At 50.7% G+C, this 17683-nt stretch overlaps 2 protein-coding genes across 4 annotated transcripts; both read right to left on the reverse strand.

The window, feature by feature from the left end:
- Positions 1-6401: 6401 nt before the first annotated feature.
- ZNF70 (zinc finger protein 70) lies at positions 6402-14855 on the reverse strand. Of its 2 annotated transcripts, none has more exons than XM_023241715.2 (2): positions 14710-14855; positions 6402-11112 (listed from the first exon to the last, which is right to left on the reverse strand). In XM_023241715.2, the coding sequence occupies exon 2, from the start codon at positions 11031-11033 to the stop codon at positions 9687-9689; it is 1347 nt and encodes a 448-aa protein (XP_023097483.1). In that variant the 5' UTR covers positions 11034-11112; positions 14710-14855; the 3' UTR covers positions 6402-9686. The 2 variants fall into 2 exon arrangements, with proteins under 2 accessions (XP_023097483.1, XP_011286229.1); XM_011287927.4 differs by lacking the exon at positions 14710-14855 and adding an exon at positions 14454-14684.
- Positions 14856-16089: 1234 nt separating this feature from the next.
- Positions 16090-17499, reverse strand: VPREB3 (V-set pre-B cell surrogate light chain 3). Of its 2 annotated transcripts, none has more exons than XM_019814370.3 (2): positions 17260-17499; positions 16090-16494 (listed from the first exon to the last, which is right to left on the reverse strand). In XM_019814370.3, exons 1-2 carry the CDS (start codon positions 17306-17308, stop codon positions 16226-16228), a joined length of 318 nt encoding a protein of 105 aa, XP_019669929.1. In that variant the 5' UTR covers positions 17309-17499; the 3' UTR covers positions 16090-16225. The 2 variants fall into 2 exon arrangements, with proteins under 2 accessions (XP_019669929.1, XP_011286230.1); XM_011287928.4 differs by having other exon boundaries at positions 16090-16530; positions 17260-17413.
- Between the last annotated feature and the right edge of the window lie 184 nt (positions 17500-17683).

Consider the following 17683-nt stretch of genomic DNA (forward strand, 5'->3'; position numbering starts at 1 on the left):
CCAAGGCAAAAGGCAAGGGGCAGTGGATAGAAGATTACTAAGAGGGGACACCATGGTAAGGGAGATTCTGGCTAACCCGACCTAACAGGATTCTTTACTGAAGACAGGCCAGGGTGATCAGACCTTACCTGGGGGATGGCAGAGGAAGAGGAACCCAATCAGAATTGAGGGTGGGGGGGGCGCCTGGGTGGCGCAGTCGGTTAAGCGTCCGACTTCAGCCAGGTCACGATCTCGCGGTCCGTGAGTTCGAGCCCCGCGTCAGGCTCTGGGCTGATGGCTCAGAGCCTGGAGCCTGTTTCCGATTCTGTGTCTCCCACTCTCTCTGCCCCTCCCCCGTTCATGCTCTCTCTCTGTCCCCAAAATAAAATAAAACGTTGAAAAAAATTAAAAAAAAAAAAAAGAGAGACGCAGGTGAGTTCCAAAGAAGGAAAATGATTCACCTGTAGTCTTTAAAAAAAAAAAAAAAAGAATTGAGGGTGGGGGGATTCTGGTTAGATGGACTTCAGAGAGTTCTTGCTAAAATCAGATAATAGAAGGAAGTGCACAGATGAGCCTAGGAGAAGGTTCAGGAGCCTGACTGCAGTTCCATCCAGCAAAGAGTCTTTGTCAAGATTCACACACCCATTTGATATCCTGTAACTTAGATACTGAAATAGAAGATTACCCACTATTAATACATCTAGTGTTAGATTGTATGGAAATGGGGGGGATGTTATTATAAATGCATGTAGATGTAGGGGTGCCTGTCTGGCTCAGTTGGTGGAGCATGTGACTCCTGATCTCAGGGTTGTGGGTTTAAGCCCCATATTGGGTGTAGAGAGAACTTAAAAATAAAATTCTAGGGGTATCTGGGTGGCTCAGTTGGTTAAGTGTCTTGATTTAGGCTCAGGTCATGATCTCACAGTTGGGAGATTGAGCCCTGAGTCGGGTTCTGCACTGAACAATGAGTCTGTTTAAGATTATCTCTCTCCCTCTCCTTCGTCCCCGTCCCCACTTGCACCCGTGTTGGGTTCTGTGCTAACAGTGTGAAGCCTGCTTGGGATTCTTTCACTCCCTCTCTCTCTGCCCCTCCCTTGCTCGTGCTCTCTTAATTTCAAATTAAATATTAAAAAAATTGTTTTTAATCTTAAAATAGATATTCACATAGAAACAAGAAAGACATGCCAGTAAGTACTAACCTACTTACTTGGTTAGAGCTGGTGTTTATTGTTCCCACTGCCCATTCTGTATTCCCTTTGCCCTCAGCAAGCACCTCAGCTGGTCAGGGTTACTTGTCCAGTGGGGTAACCCAAATCTCCATTCTTGAGGGTCTAGGACATGAGCACTCCTGCTTGAAGGAGTCGGGAGTAGTTGGCATTAACTGTCATCATGGGATGAAGGTACCCTGAGGTCCTCAGAGTTCCAGACACATTCCTTCCAGCCCCCAATACCTGACAGTCAGACCAATCACCCGTGCCCAATTGTTCACTGGTATGAGATGCCCACAGTGGCCAAGGGGGTGGCCTCTTGTGTGCTTGGAAGAAGCCTGCTTCTCTTGGGAACGAAAACTTCTAAACTAGTAGAGCCCAAAGTTGGGCTGACATTCTTGCTGGTGGTGTCCCAGGCTGGTGAACCTTGGTGAGGGGGGGTAAGCGGCACCTCAAACTGGTTTTCTGGTTACGTTTCTGGTTACTAGCATCACTGTGTTGTATTCCAAGAACATCATTTGTACTTCAGCCCTTTGACATCTGCCAATTCTGTTCTTTATAGCCCAGCATGTATGCACTTTTTGTTTTGTGTGCCTTGGAAAGAATGTGTGTTCTGCACTCAGCATGCGCTGCTCCATGGATGACTAGGAGGTTAACTGTCTTGTTCAAGTATTCTCTAGCCTTTTCCATTCACAGCACACTTGTTCTGTTAGTTCCTGGCAGGGATGTGTAAAAATCTGGTAGCACCCATGCATCCGGTAGGAGTCCCCAAGCTTGGCTTCCTGTGGAGATGGAGGTTGGATGTCCAGCAGCTGCCTCCCCTCTGGCTTCAGACCCGCAGAATGGCTGAAGCAAAGGTGAGAAGGAGATGCTGGATCTGCTCCTGTGGAGAGGCCAGAGGGGAGGCAGCTGCTGGGCATCCCATAGGCTGGTGTGCACCCCACAGGTAGGTGGGGTCCTGTTTCTCTGATATCTGCCAGGCAGACTCCCAGCACCCCCTGGTGACCTCTTGCTTCATGTCAGATACTTAGCCCTGGAATGCACTGAGGTCTCAGACAAGGAGACCTTGTCTGCTGCTGCCCTGGACAGTTCTCCTCTGTCTCTATGGATTGGCTGGTCTCTTTGTCTCCCTCCCTGTCACTCTCCTGCTGCAGGTACTATGGGGAAACAGGCTCCTGCCAGCATTCTCCCCTTCAGTGCCTGAGAACACAAAATGCCAAGGACTTCTGTTGTCATCTTGGAACTGATTCCAGGCTCTCCCTGCTTCACTCTTCTATGAACTAGCCTTCCCTTGAAATTCAGGCTGGGCCCTGGGGCGCCTGGATGGCGCAGTCGGTTAAGCGTCCGACTTCAGCCAGGTCACGATCTCGCGGTCCGTGAGTTCGAGCCCCGCGTCGGGCTCTGGGCTGATGGCTCAGAGCCTGGAGCCTGTTTCCGATTCTGTGTCTCCCTCTCTCTCTGCCCCTCCCCCATTCATGCTCTGTCTCTCTCTATCCCAAAAATAAATAAACGTTAAAAAAAAAATTAAAAAAAAAAAAAAGAAAGAAAAAGAAATTCAGGCTGGGCCCTGGCTCCATCATAGTGGGAAGAAACCAAGGACCAGGTGAGATTCAGTCACTGTGAGAGTCTGAGATTTGGTTGTCCGTCCTGGTCAGGGGCTAGGCTGTGGAGGGTGAGGGCTCAGTCAAAACCATAGTTAGGGTGCTTGCAAAGTCATTTTTAGGAGGACTGTAAATATGCCAGGTGTTGAGATGATGTGAAAGTGTCATAGTGTGACATAAAGGAGAATAGTCACCCTATCTTGGACCCACTCTATCTTCTCATTCTCCACTAACCAGAGTGCTGGCCCTGACCCTAAACTTGGTCTTCCTCCCTGGTCCAGCTGCACTTGACACCTAGAATACAGCACAGGGCTGGGGAAGGTTGTGTGGGGGAGGGGAGCCTGGCCTTCTCAGAATAGCTAATCCTGGAGAAGGATGCCCCATCTTCAGCCCATGCTCTTTCCATGGGTGGGAGATGGGTGTACCCTTAGGGACACCCTTCCGCCAGAGGAAGGCATGTTCCAGAACATAGGGGTTCAGTGTGGCTGGAGCATGGAGGGCCTGGGTGAGGAGGAGGGTGTCACATCAGGAAGGGCCTACAGGCTGGCCTCAAAACTTAGGCTGACAGAAACCAACAGGGGTGTTTGAGGAAGGTAGTGACCCCATCAGAGAGTAGAATGCTTACTCTGACTGCCAAGGGGAGAAAGCCAGGAGGGGAAGTCTGGCCAGTGGTAGGAGGCCAGGGAGGGGGTGGTGCAGCAGGCCAGCAGTGGATGGCAGCAGCCCAAGGTGGGAGCAAATGACAGGAAGAGGTGGCATCAAGAGATACTAAGGGCAAGACTTGGGGGTGGGGGGGGGTGGTGGAAATCAGTGAATGAGAAGGCACAGCAGGAAGTGGTTTCTAGCTCTTGGCTTGAAATCAGTCTGGAGAAAAGAACAGGTGATAGAGAGAGGGTTGAAAAGCATTCTTGACATGCAGAACAGGCAGGAGTAAGTCTCTTGTGCACATAGCACTTGCTCCACAGCGCAGTGTGGGACCCGGTGGCAGGTTCCTCCCCTACAGGGCTGTCAGATAGAAAGGAAGATGGGCAGAGAGGCCCCTGTTGGAGACCTCCAGGATGGGCTATCAGAAAGGAAAGACCTTGGGCTTTATTTATAAGACCAGATAAAACCTCACTAGCCTCCAAGAAGGCAACTAACTCTACCCCCTTTTCACTCCCACCATGAACCCAGGATAGCTCTTCACTTTTGGGGGTGCCTGTGGTCCTGGGAGACCTATCCAGAACCACACAAGGTGCCACTTCCTTTTTCTTGAAGATGAGGCAACATGAAGGCTACATAAGGAGCACATTGTTACTTGGCTGCTTGTGACTCCTCTCATTTCTGGTGTGGACCTGGAAGACCTAAGTGAGGTGCAGGGAGCAGAAAGAGTAGTGCATCCAGTTATCTCTGGGGAAGAGAAGAGTTAGCCTGGCTAAGGGTGGTGGCAAAAGGAAGACACTTCACTTGGGGAGCTCTTGTAAGAGCCTTTCACAGGTTTGCAGGTTGTCACCAGGTGCTCTGGACCTCAGAGGGAGGACACCCCCCAAGGGGGAGGCCACAGACACTGGAGGTCTTCAGCATGTGCCCCCCACCAGCATTCGGAGGACTGTGCAATTGTATGGCCTGTACTACAGGAGGGATGGTCCATGTCCTGACACCCCAATTCCACACTCACCAGGCAACCTTCTGATGCAGTTTCCTGGGCTATTAGATACTGAAGATGGGGTTCTCCATCCAAAAAGGGCTTCTCTTTTCCTACCCCCAGTAAATCTGTGCATCAACATTCTGGCAAATATATATATTCACCTTGTGTAATGTTGGCAAATGTCAACTTGCCCCTCAAGGGCTGAGCAACTCAGCAACTTGCCCCTCAAAGGCTGAGCAACTCAGCACACTGAGAGTATATGGTTTTCACTTCGGCTGGTGGTGACTAAACCACTCTTCACCTTGGAGAAGTCCTGGAAACAAGTAACCAAGGCTCCTGCATAACATCCGGAATTGTTCTTCCCTATGGCTGCCAGGTAGATCTAACACTAATTCGCCACACCTTTGGTAAGTCATTGGCATCAGTTTCCCCATCTGCCAAGAGGAGTGGCCAGACCGACCATATTCTTGATCCTTTGCAATTATGACAGTGCTTTTCTCCCACCATGGAGAGGGGGAAAGGGAAGGCTGACAGGGAACCCACCTGGGACAGACGGGTGATGGGGATGGAGGTTATGAGATCAAATTACCATACAGGTTCACTCAGGGAGCATGGGACGGATCTGTGATGTCTAATTCTCGCTATATCTGGCAATATTTTCTAAAAAGCAAAGCACCTAGGTTATGTTGAAAGAACGCTGGGAGAATTAAAGAAATCTTTCAAAACACTAATAGTATAAGAATCTTCTACGCCCCCAGTTTGCCATGAAGGTTTGTATTTCTTACTCCTCTGAGCTCCACAAGGCTGTGAGGTGGCCTCATTCCTCCGTGTTACAGCCAAAAACACTGAAGCCAGAGGTAGTTAGAGTGGGTTCAGGACAGAGCCTGGCACTGACGAAGACAGGGAGGAGCAGGTGTGCCCAATGGTGGAGCCTCTAGCCTACCCAGAGATGATACTCCACACATGGTTAATAACTCCTAGAGATAAGAGATTAAAAGACATGGCCTTTCTGGGTTAAATATGTTAATATATGTTAAAATATAAATATGAAGGGGCGCCTGGGTGGCGCAGTCGGTTAAGCGTCCGACTTCAGCCAGGTCACGATCTCGCGGTCCGTGAGTTCGAGCCCCGCGTCAGGCTCTGGGCTGATGGCTCGGAGCCTGGAGCCTGTTTCCTATTCTGTGTCTCCCTCTCTCTCTGCCCCTCCCCCGTTCATGCTCTGTCTCTCTCTGTCCCAAAAATAAATAAAAACGTTGAAAAAAAATTTAATAAAAAAATATAAATATGAAGATAATTTATACCTTACTCTAAATGATAATGACATGAGAACTTCTTACATAAAAAGAAAAAGAATTATAGAATCAGAAAACAAAATCCAACACTTTGCTGTTTATAAGCTATACAGCAAAGCACATACACAAATTTTAAAAATAAAATGCTGAGCTAAATAAACTCATGCAAATGCAAAGTGAAAAAAGCCAGGGTCTTCAATTATGATATCTGAAAAAGAGAAATTTCAGCTAGAAGCCTTAAGAAAGGCAAGGAGGGTACTAAAAGGCACAATTTTTCAATATATTACTGTTCAATATATATGTTCCAAATATCATGGTACTTACTTAGTGATACCCTGCCTACTTCTCAAAAAGGATTGGAGAGAACTGTACATCTAATATTACAAGGACATACATAAAATAGAAACAAAGTGAAACAGAAATAGGTAGGGTAAGAAACACATCAGACCATGATTTGACCAGGCCAATGAGTGTTCTTAACTATTTTGGGGTCACAGAGCCTTTCCAAAATGTCATGAATGCTACAGATACCCCACCCCACGCCCAGCCCCAAGCAATTCATTCATGGACATAACCACACAGCTTTGTTTGATCCCTCTACACAACCTCCAAAATAGATCTGCATGCTCATGGACTCCTAGGCAATCTGCAGACCCCAGGTTAAGAACTTGTAAAGTAAGCAACAGAGAAGGTGTGAATTTGAATACAGTAATTTAAAAACTGAGTTCACAAATAGAAGTGATAGAGTAAAAATACATTTCTTGAGAGTACACAAATGCTTTATAAAAATGGATCATATATTCAGGCCCAGAAAAGTTCTATGGACACTTAGAAATGTTGACACCACAGTACAGTAAGATGACAGCAATGACCTATGCATTCATTATGTGGAAATATAAAAAATAACACTTGGGCCAAAAGGAGATTCCTAATAACAAAAAATAGCACATGTCAAAGTGACAGAAGACAGAAAAAGCTCTGAGAAAAAAGTCGTAGACCAAAGTAACTACTTTTACTAGAAACATTAAAAATACAATTAACTGTATCTAAATAATTAATCTTAGAAATGTGAAGTATTGAGTCAAAAAAAAAGAGAGAGAGAGATGGCATACATACAGTTGGACAAAACAATTCGATTAGTAAACAAAACCAAGAGTTGGAGCTTTACAAGACTCAACGTCTGTCATAAGAAGAAAAAAAGTAAGACAACCAAACAAAAATGACAAGTAAATTCAAGGGCGATTAAAATATTACCAGGATGTTCTATTACACTGTTCAAGAACCTAAATAAAATGAAGGATTTGAAAACACATAAAATGGTGAAGAAATGTGAAAAGAAAGGACTAGGTTCTGCTCACGCTTTGAAAAGTACCTGGTCTTACCATAGTTCTGTGAGGACCCGTCAACTATTCAGAAAGGGGGTCTCATTCCCCACGTTCCATAAATTGTTGAAAGGAGGGAGGAGAGGGTGGGGGGAGGAGGAGGACAAAGTGCATATTCCAAAATGCAAGAACCTCATAAAACAGTGGAGAGAAGCTGGGAGTGGAGAGAGCGTCTGGGCGGGTGGCCAGGAACTCCCTGTGGTTTGCTCAGAAGGGGCAAACCAGGTTGGCTGAAATGGGGGCTTATGTGCAGAAAAGCCCCTGCAGGTTGGTTTTAAGGAGAGTGGTGACATGTGCAAAGAGATGCTTTAAGAAAATCGATTTGGCTGGGGTGTGCAGAGGCACACGGAAAGAGACAGCAAAGGTAGGACCCAGATGACTGCCCAATAAGGAGAGGATGAGGCCGGGCCCAGGTAAGGCCAAATAAGGGATGACCGAGGAGGTAGATCTAGGGGAGGGGTCTGCTGTCCCACCCACGCTGAACAGGCGTCTTGATTCTCTCTGCACTCATGGTAAATGACTGAAGACCCTCAGCACGGGCCACCTGCAGGAGACAGCCAGGGGCCACCCAGTCAGGCCAGTCTAGCTAGTGGTACAGCGGGTTCTAGGGGACCTGACCAACTGGCGGTGCTATGTTTCACACACTCCTTCAAGGAGAAGAGCTGGACGGGAGCAACTGCTGTTCTCCAGGCTGGGACTCCCACTGTGATCCCCCAGCTGGAGACCAGTCCTCTGAAAATTCCTAGCCTGCCAAGTCCCACTTACTAACAACTATGACTTGCTCATTTTTATTCATCAAAACTATACATAACTGCCAAGCCAACCCCTTGATTAGCTGAAATAGCCAGCATTACCATGATGGGGTTATGGGATTCCAGCCATCAACTTTTGGAAAACTTCAAGATAGCTCAGACTGCCTCTAAGGAGCCTGGGGGAAAGTAGCACCAAAGAGATCCCAGTGGCCAAATGAAGGCCTGAGCACCTGGGACACTTACCAACTAGCCAGACACAGCACTGCCTAAGCCATTCCTGGGGGATGGGAGGCATGGGGACTGAGACAGAACTGCCACCTTCAAGCTCTGCTCATGGCAAGCAGGCCTGACATTTGGGTGACGCTAGGGTTGCACGGATGCCCAGCAGAGGGCTCACACCCTGGCCGGAATGCCCTAATCACCTGGGAAGCTTTAAAAACACACCCCTGTCTGAGCCCCTCCTCTGGGGATGCCGACTGAGTTGGTCTTGGCAGGACACAGGCGATGGTACTTCTGGAACAATACCTAGGGAGAGGACAGCCCGAAGCATGGGACACAGGCCACACAGACCATGCTGCTGCTAGGGGGAGGTTCAGGATGGCATCTGGGAAGGGTCCCTGTCTGGGACAAGGCCCAGGGTGCAGGCTGGAGGGAGTGAAGGAAAGCCTAAGCTCTGGTTTAATGGGAGGGCCTGCTGTGAGCCCGGCCACCTGGAAAACAGACAGGGTTGCCTTTCAGATCTCTGAGTGGGACAAGGGTCACACTGGGTCTCCACCCACCTTCAACTGCCAGTCGCCAAAGCACTTTCATGGGTGGTTTCATGGCGAACAGGAGCCTTGGACCCTCAGAGGTACGTGGCCAGGTCCCACCATCCGCATCTCACAGATAGGGAAACCGAGCCTTGGAGCCTCCTCAAGGCCACTGGAATAGGAGGGGCAGAACTGGGACCTCTGACTGAATCGCCCTGCTTCCTATGTCCCCCAGCACTGGAAGCCAGACCAGACACGGGCCCTGCTGACAACCAAGGCATACCATGGTCTTGGGGGACCTGGGTCTTATAGAGGGGTTATCACTGGAGGGCACTAATTCCTTGTGCCAGGCTGAGTCCAAGGCAGTGTCAAACATCCTCTGGCCCATGGAATGAAACCTCAACCCTCTTGTGAAAGAGCCACCTGCCAAAGACCAACCTCACTCTAATCCAGAACAGAGATTAAAACACCACACCAGGGACTTGCCACCCTCTCCCTCAACCCCAGAACGAATGCTTCCAGACCCTCCCTTTCTTCTGTAGCCTGTTTCGGTTGTCCCCACCAATGCCCAAGCCAGGTGAAAGATTCCATTTTGCTGCTAATGTATCTACTTTTGGATTCATCTTCCTTCAGCTGATTTGGACTATGAGCAGAGTTCTGTCTTCTAAAAGTGCCAAACTGCCCTGATGTTAAAAGAGTTCACCTGACATTCTTGTGTGTTTAACTCAACTTTCTCCCTCTGGCGTTCATTCTTCTGAATTTTGGCAAAGGTGAAGAGACGGCAAAATTCAGTCTCCTGGGCTTGGGAGTCAAACATGAACAATTGAAGGCCAGCTCTCTTTTTTGGGCAGGCCTCCATTTTAGCAGCTTTCCTGTTAGTTTACCCTCCCTTCCACTCCATAAACCTGCTGAGTGTGGGGCACCCAGCTGGCCAAGAGGGGGCCTTGCTGCTAGTGTGGATGGCCAGGAGCACCTAGGTTGACACATTTCTTTTTGGCCCTGGGATCAGGGGGGTGGGTGGGGTCTCAGAGACAAAGCTATGGGGTGTGGGCTCCATCTGGGAAAGGGTTTCGAGCTTTGGTGTGAGCTCTTCTTTCTAGAGCTTCTCCCCAGCATGGATTTTCTGGTGCCGAATAAGGTGTGAGCTTCCCCTGAAGGACTTGCCGCATTTGTTACACTCATAGGGCTTCTCTCTGGTGTGGGTTTTATAGTGCTCGATCAGGGCTGACCTGTGCCGGAAGGCCTTGCCGCACTCGTTGCACGTGTAGGGTTTCTTCCCTGTGTGGATTCTCTGGTGCTGAATCAGTGCCGAGCTGTGGCAGAAGGCCTTCCCACACTGGCCGCACTCATAGGGCTTCTCCCCGGTGTGGATGCGCTGGTGCTCGATGAGGGATGAGCTCTGGCTGAAGGCCTTACCACACTTATGGCATTTGTAGGGTTTCTCGCCAGTGTGCGTCTTCCGATGCTCAATGAGGTTGGAGCTCTGGCTGAAGGCCTTCCCGCACTCTTCACATTTGTAAGGTTTCTTCCCCGTGTGAATCCGCTGGTGCCGAATCAGGTGGGACCTGTGACAGAAGGCTTTCCCGCAGAGCTCACACTCGTGAGGCTTCTTCAGGGTGTGGATTTTGCGGTGCTGGCTCAGGCCGGAACTCTGGTTGAAGGATTTCCCGCATTCCTTACACTGATAAGGTTTCTCACCCGTGTGAATGCGCTCGTGTTTTCGGAGACTTGAGCTCCGGCTGAAATCTTTCCCACATTCTCTACACTCGTATGGTCTCTTCCCAGTGTGGGTTTTCTGGTGTTGCGTGAGGGCTGAACTCTGGCGAAAGGCTTTTCCGCATTCCCGGCATTCGTAGGGCTTCTCCCCCGTGTGGATTATCTGATGTCTGAGAAGGTGCGAGCTCTGGCTGAAGGCCTTCCCGCACTCACAACACTCGTAGGGCTTCTCCCCAGTGTGAATCACCAGGTGCCGGAGAAGGTGGGAGCTCTGGCTGAAGGCCTTCCCACATTCCCGACACGCGTAGGGTTTTGCTGGCGGCGCAGTTCTGTGAGGTTCGTTAGGTCCTGCGTGCACCCTGCTCATCTGTTCACAGTCACGTCTACTGGGTTCTTCTCCACTGTGGATTATCTGACACATACTAAGGTCTGATTTCTGGAGGAAGGTTTGGCCGAAAAGGTCATCGTCCTGGGGTCTGTGTACCAGGGGGGTACTCTGATGCTGAACAGGGCTTGAGCACAGACTAAAATTGCCCTCATAATCGTCATGTTCCTCATCCTGCTCCCCAAGAGGGATCTCCTTATAAATAACAGCCATTTGCTCTAAGCCTCTTCCCTGAAGAAAAGGGTCCCCCAGGTCCTCCTCTGGGAAAAGTTCTTGCTGCATCTCTAATCCGTCCTCAAACACAAAGGTCTCACCAAGCTTGGCTGCTGGGGGAACCTCCATTGTGAATCTAGTATCACCCCCAATGACTGTATTTCTTAAAAGATGGTCTTCTTAAGGACACGCTTACTGTTCTCGTCACCTGGGAAGAAACCAAGGGACACTGTCAAGTCTGCAAATCTGAAAAGAAACCAAGGGACATTGTCAAGTCTGCAAATCAAGTACCTAGTAAGTGCCTCCTTCCTGTGTCATATTCTATCGTGGACATAACAAAATAAGCAGAAGATACAATTTTGCCCTTGAGATGATCCCCACTGAATTAGCAAACAGTTTGATTTATCAGAAACAACTACAGGGGTGCCTGAGTGGCTCAGTTGTTGAGCGTCCAACTTCGGCTCAGATCATGATCTCACAGTTTGTGAGTTAGAGCCCCGCATCGGGCTTGCTGCTGTCAGTATAGAGCCCACTTTGGATCCTCTGTCCCTGTCTCTCTCTCTCTCTGCCCCTCCCCCACTCACAATCTCTCTCTCTCTCTCTCTCTCTCTCTCTCTCTCTCTCAAAAAAAATACAAAATTAAAAAAAAACTACAAAAAAGACAGAATCAAGTGCCACATTGTAGTGTCTAGAATCGAAAGGCTGAGGTTGTTCTGAAAGGCGGACTAGAATAGGAAGTAGAGCCATTGTGGAAAAGGGGCAAGATTCTAGCTACTGGAGGATGTTGGGGGTAGGGGGTTCTGAGGAAGGGCACAGACTTCCCTCCTACACTAGGTTGGCTGCACCCCCTCCAGCTAGGAGCCTAAGCCACAACACTGGGAGTCAGCCTAGACTTCTCCCTCTCTCACCCCATATGTCTAGTCTGTCCATTTCCTGAAGCTTTATTAAGAGGTCTCTGCCTGTCTGTCAGGTCACAGCTCAGGCCTCAGTGCAACTCCCCAGGAGTATTTCATTACTGACCACCTACCTCCAGCTTCTACTCCCTCTCTCTGGTAGTTCTCTACACTGACACCAGTGTCAAATCCCCAAACACAGGCCTGATCGTCTGTCTCGGGATCTTATAGCAGTTCAAATCCTTCACAAAGCCCTTCACACCTGGCCCTTCCAGCACCATCTGTAGCCTCTCCTTCCACATAGTCCTTGTTGCTGTTTTCTCCTCCTCCTCTTCTTTTTTTTTTAAATGTTTATTTATCTTTGAGAGACACAGAGAGAGAAACAGAGCGTGAGCGGGGAGGAACAGAGAGAGAGGGAGACACAGAATCTGAAACAGGCTCCAGGCTCTGAGCTGTCAGCACAGAGCCTGATGCGGGGCTCGAACTCATGAGCCGCGAGAACATGACCTGAGCCGAAGTCAGACACTCAACTGACTGAGCCATCCAGGCTCCTGCTGCTTCCTCCTCCTAACTGATCCTGCTCCCTTCTCACACTGCCACTGGCTCATCTTTCCAGACTCAGTCCAAATGTCTTTACTCACCCTACAACTCTCACAATATCAGCACATCCCCTGAGTGGCCCATGGAGCTCAGTGCACATGTCTCTCACAACACCCATGGCCGTGGATGGCAAACATCTGCCATCAGGACTCTCGCCACCACTGCCTGAGAGCTCCCTGAGGGCAAGGTACTGTGATCTTTCATTTTGGAATCGCCAGCGCCCCCAGCACAACAGGACAAGCTCCACACACATTTGTTGAATAAATACATGACTGAATGGAGGGAAAGCCATCTGTTTTTGTGCTAGAACTGATGGTCACACTTTTTGGGGGGAAGGGAGCAAATAATTCTTTATTAAATAAATTGTATGGGAGATACCAATAAAGAAAGAAAAACAATGATTCCGATCAACAGGGGTTGTTTCCATAGGGACTGCCCATTCGGCACCCCCCATCCCACTATGGTGGCCTCTGAGGGAGCCCCTCAGGATCCCCTTCCGAAATTGCTGTGCAAGCTGAAGGGAAACTCCCCAGGTACCAGGATAATGATAACAGCTCATGTTTACTGAGCATCTACTATGTGCTAGGCACCACTAGATCTTCTACAGGCAATTTGCATTTAACCCTCACCAACTCTACACCCAGGTATTATTTAAATTTTTTTTTCAACGTTTATTTATTTTTGGGACAGAGCGAGACAGAGCATGAACGGGGGAGGGGCAGAGAGAGAGGGAGACACAGAATCGAATCGGAAACAGGCTCCAGGCTCTGAGCCATCAGCCCAGAGCCCGACGCGGGGCTCGAACTCACGGACCGCGAGATCATGACCTGGCTGAAGTCGGACGCCCAACCGACTGCGCCACCCAGGCGCCCCTATACCCAGGTATTATTAACGGTACACTGAAGCGTGGAGAATGAGCTGCTCAAAAGACATGCCATGCTAAATTAATCAGCATAGTCACAATGGAACTCATTTCTATTTGGAAACTTTTGTTTTGTTTTGTTTTAAATGAATTTCCAGGGGGTAAAAAAGCCCGGTGTAAAAAGAAGCATAGAACTGAAGGATTCTCAAAAATTCTTTGACCACTTAACTCCCCTCCCCCTCCTCTTCAGGAACCATAATCTCCAGTCCTTCAGGCTCTCTAAATCCATCTCATCAGGTCAAACAACCCAACAATTTCACCCAGGTTCTCTTCTTTTAGTCCACCCTCCCCTGTCTAGCTTAGACTCTATCATGGATCTAACAACTATGGACTCTGACCAGCATCACGTTCCTCACCTCCTTGCCCTGCTGTAACCAGCTGCCAACTACCAACCTCCTCCATCAATTCCTCCTAAGATGTTAAATGTTGCCAAAGAAAATCATACGACTGTGTACTGCACTGAGACAGATTTCAAGTTTCCAGTTTCAGCAGGGTCTTCAGCTGTCGCATCCAATGACCTCCTTATGGCCAATCCCTCTCTTCTCAGACTTCACTTTCCCACCCCTTTTGGCAATGCTCACCAATAGCTCCCTTCTCAAAACCCTTCATTTCAGAAGTTGCAAATTGGCAGCCTGGGGATCCTGCCACAGACGCGTTTTGCTTGGCTCGCAAAGAGTTGAACTTTTCCTTTTTGTTTGACTTAGCTGCCAATACTGAAAACTCAGTAAGTTTCAGGCTTTCTCTTGAAAACCTGGGAGATGTGATAATACAGGTCCACCCCCTCATTAAACCCTCCTTGCCTACTACCTGAACACCTCAAGGTTTTGAATCACCCACCCCCACTCCCACCCCCTGCTTTATTCCCTTCGTTTCTGAAAGTTTTCCCCCTAGTTTTAATGCTTTCTGGTTATTTTTTTCTTGGGTATCTGTGATTGCAACTCTTCCTCCTCCCACCTGTTAAATCCTGGTGTTTCTAAAGTTCCCTCCTTAGGGGTTTTCCATTCCCATTACGGACCACCTATACGCTGACGTTCCCACTCTGTTTAGAAAGTTGGCAATCCTTTAACTGTCCTCAACAATGTTTTAAATATTTTTGGGCCGAAGATCCAAAGGTCTGGGACCCCATCTTCCCACCTCTCTCAGGGTCTTCTTCGGCTCCTCTTGCATCTGTCACCCTATGCTTCAGGGAGCCCCCAGGGCCTGGGCACTGGGGATACCCTCGGACCGGTCAGGGTTTCCTGGTTTGAGGCCCTCGAGCGGCCGCCGACACGCACACGCCACGCAAGCGGCGACGCTGGAGCCCCTACATGCTTCCCGCCGATGGGGGACGCCCACACCCGGGGCCACCGGAGGGGCAGGTGGTCACACTGGCTGACGCGGAGCCACTCACCTGGGTCGGGGCGGGGCCGCTCACCTGGGCCGGGGCGGGGCCGCGGGCGGGCGGGGCGGGGCCGCACCTGAGCTGCTCCAACCCGCGGCCGACCCGGCCTCACTCCGTGGCGGCTGCTGACGCGGAGCCCGCGGCGGCCCGAGCGCCCGGAGCCCCGCCCCCGCCCGCGGGCACTTCCGGGACCGCTCTAGGCCGCGCGGAGGTCCTCGCGTCTCGGTGGTCCCGCCGTGCCTGTAGTCCTCCGCTTAGCCGCTCTGGCTTGGGGCACAAGGTCTGGGAATGGTCCCCGGTCCGTTCTCAAAGCGCTTCCTGGTCGTGGGGGAAACAGCTGGGCAGGCGTTGGCGGGAGTGAAGAAGAGGAAACTGAGACCGGGAGGGGCAGGCCGGCCTAAAGCCACAGGCCGAGGGTCGAGTTCCGGCTGCACTTGCCCTGAGGGTGGGGGCAAGCCAGAGGACACTGGGGCTGCTGGGGTTTTCGGGAGAAGGGAAGGTGTTCCCAAAGCTGTGGAGCCCGTTACCCCGCACAGGCCCAGGGGGCCTGTTTGATTCACCCTCCCTAAGTAGCCTTGGTCTTGATTGCCCAGCCGGTACCAATAGAGACTGAGATATGGAGAAGTGGCCCGGTGAGGACCCAGGAGGCTGGGAGTGTGGGCGGGACTCTCTCTGTTCCCTGGAGACCCCCAACTCCAGTACATCTGAGGGATGAATGACCTCCGGACATAAGGCGCCTGTTGGGGGAACCAGGATGGAAGAGGAGTATGTGCCTGAACCCCACCCGCCCAACCCATACCCAGACGCTCAGCTCCGCTTCTGATAAGAATTGCCCCTCTACCCAGTGCTCCCTGTTGGGCTCAGTTGCTCAGGTAAGGCCTTCCCTGCCTGTGGGAGAGCCTGGAGTGGGGAGAGGGGCATAGCCCCTATCACTGGAGACCAGTGGAACACATGTTCCTGACAGGAGAGATGCTGCCCACCTGTGTTCAGTACCTTCTGACCTGGTCCACAGGTGCCTCTGAGTACCCCCCCCACCCCCACACACACACCCCTGCCTCCCTGCCCGGTCAGGGAGTAGGCAGGAGCTCCCCACCGCCCTCCAAGCTAACAGCCTGGGCTCCATGAGAACCCAGTCCAGTCACCCCTTGAGTGTTGGACCACAACCTGCCATGCGGAACTAGGAGCAGCAAGGGCTGGTTCCTTTTTCTCTTTCTCCAGTTCCTCAGGTAACAGGAAGCCCAGGCCACCAGTCTGAGTCCCCTGGGGGCCAGTGGAGAGGCTGGGCCCGCCTCAAGGGTCTCAGGTGCTTCCTCTTCTGTAACAATCCCCTGTATCCCTACCCCCACACTCCCAGTCACTCTTTCAGCAGGGATCTCATGGTTCTCAGAATAGTTAATTGTTCATGTTTAATATTACTAACCCATCTTACAGAGGAGGAAAATCAAGATTCAGAGAAAGTTAGGGGCCCAAGGTCAGGGTGCAGATGTGAGAGGCAGTCAAGAGGCGCTCATCCCACAGTCTACTCCTAGGATATGTAACCCACAGAGCAGTAATAATCTGCATCATCCTCAGGCTGCACAGGGCTGATGGTCAGAATGCAGGCGTTGTGGGCGGCGTCCGTGGCTGCTGAGAAGCGGTCAGGGATGTCAGGGGGCCGGTGGTAGTCCTCCTCTGAGCGGTAGTAGAGGAGGTGTCGGGGGGCACTGCCTGCCCGTTGCTGATACCAAGACACGCCGTACTCCCCAATGATGGCATGGCGGGGGCTGAGAATGCAGGAGAGTTGGGCCACTTGACCTGGGAAGACAAGCAGTGCATCCGGCTGGGCCAAGCCTGGTTGAAAGAGAGAGAGAGAGAGAGAGACACCCATGGGCTCAGGCCTGACATGGGCTCCTTTTTTTCCTGCCCCAACCTTGTGAAGGCTCCACGGAGACTGACTCCCAAAAGGCCCATAGCCCAGTGCCATGGATTCGAGGTTGGAATGGGGCACAGAGTTGGTGACTGTTAAATCCTCATTGGTGGTATGTTCCCAAGGATCTGTGTTCAGTTGAGTGCCTAGAGTTCAGAGGGTGGGACTGGTGGCCTCTGGGTCCTTCTTCTGCCCACCCCCATTCCTTGCCCTGCAGACCCCTACCCCTCAGTCACACTGGCTCTTCCAAACCCTGGCTATGGATTAACCACCACCAGGAAGCCTCCTGGGCTGTCCCACCCATCGACTCAACCTCAGACAACTGGCTGCTGGGAATCTTCTCAAGGATAGGTTGTCCCTGAGGCCCTGTAGGGTAGCTTCCCCTGTGAAAAACTAAAAAGACCCCAAAGAATCTGAATCCAAAGGGATCCTAACAATCTCGTCATTCACAAATGGGGAAACTGAGGCCCATACAGATATGTGACTTGCCCCAGGTCTAGGGCAGAGCCATCTATAGCCAGTTCTCCCCTCCACCTTAATGCCTTTTCTAGAACCCTCCCACTGCCCACATTGACTTGTTTCCTTGCAGGGGCCTTCTGGAGCCAGTTCCACCCCACCCCATCCCAGGTGAGCCAGGCCTAGGGAGAGCTCACCTGACAGGAGGGCCCCAGTCAGAAGAAGGGCCAGATGCCAGCAGGCCATGGCCAGAGGCAAGGAGGCAGACAGGAGTTGTTCTGTTGGGAGTGTTCCAGGTGCTTCAGAGCACAGGCAGGGGAAGCCCCTGGACCATGACAAGGCATGCAAATCAGCCCATTAACTGGGGGTGGGAACTTGGGGGTATAGTAGCTGGAGCCCAACAGCTGGCCCTATCTTCCCAGATGTCTTTGGGGTCCTGGCCCACAGGGACTTCCGAGGAGCCTGGAAATCTACACATATGCCCGTATGTGTGTTATAGCAGGTAGATCCCTTTTTATTGAGGTGTAACTCACATGAGGTAAAGTTCACAGATTTTAAGTGTATGGCTTGATGACTATACCATTCTTCTGTTATTAGACATTTGGGTGCTTTCCAGTCTTT

This window comes from Felis catus, chromosome D3, assembly GCF_018350175.1.
Source record: "Felis catus isolate Fca126 chromosome D3, F.catus_Fca126_mat1.0, whole genome shotgun sequence".
Taxonomy (NCBI): domain Eukaryota; kingdom Metazoa; phylum Chordata; class Mammalia; order Carnivora; family Felidae; genus Felis; species Felis catus.

What these genes read in the sequence shown, in the direction of transcription:
- ZNF70 (XM_023241715.2), bottom strand. Translation starts at nt 11,033, where the DNA reads ATGGAGGTTCCCCCAGCAGCCAAGCTTGGTGAGACCTTTGTGTTTGAG.
- VPREB3 (XM_011287928.4), bottom strand. Translation starts at nt 17,308, where the DNA reads ATGGCCTGCTGGCATCTGGCCCTTCTTCTGACTGGGGCCCTCCTGTCA. An exon ending in GACTGGGGCCCTCCTGTCAG is followed by an intron (nt 16,531 to 17,259) that starts GTGAGCTCTCCC and finishes TCTTTCAACCAG; the next exon opens with GCTTGGCCCAGCCGGATGCA.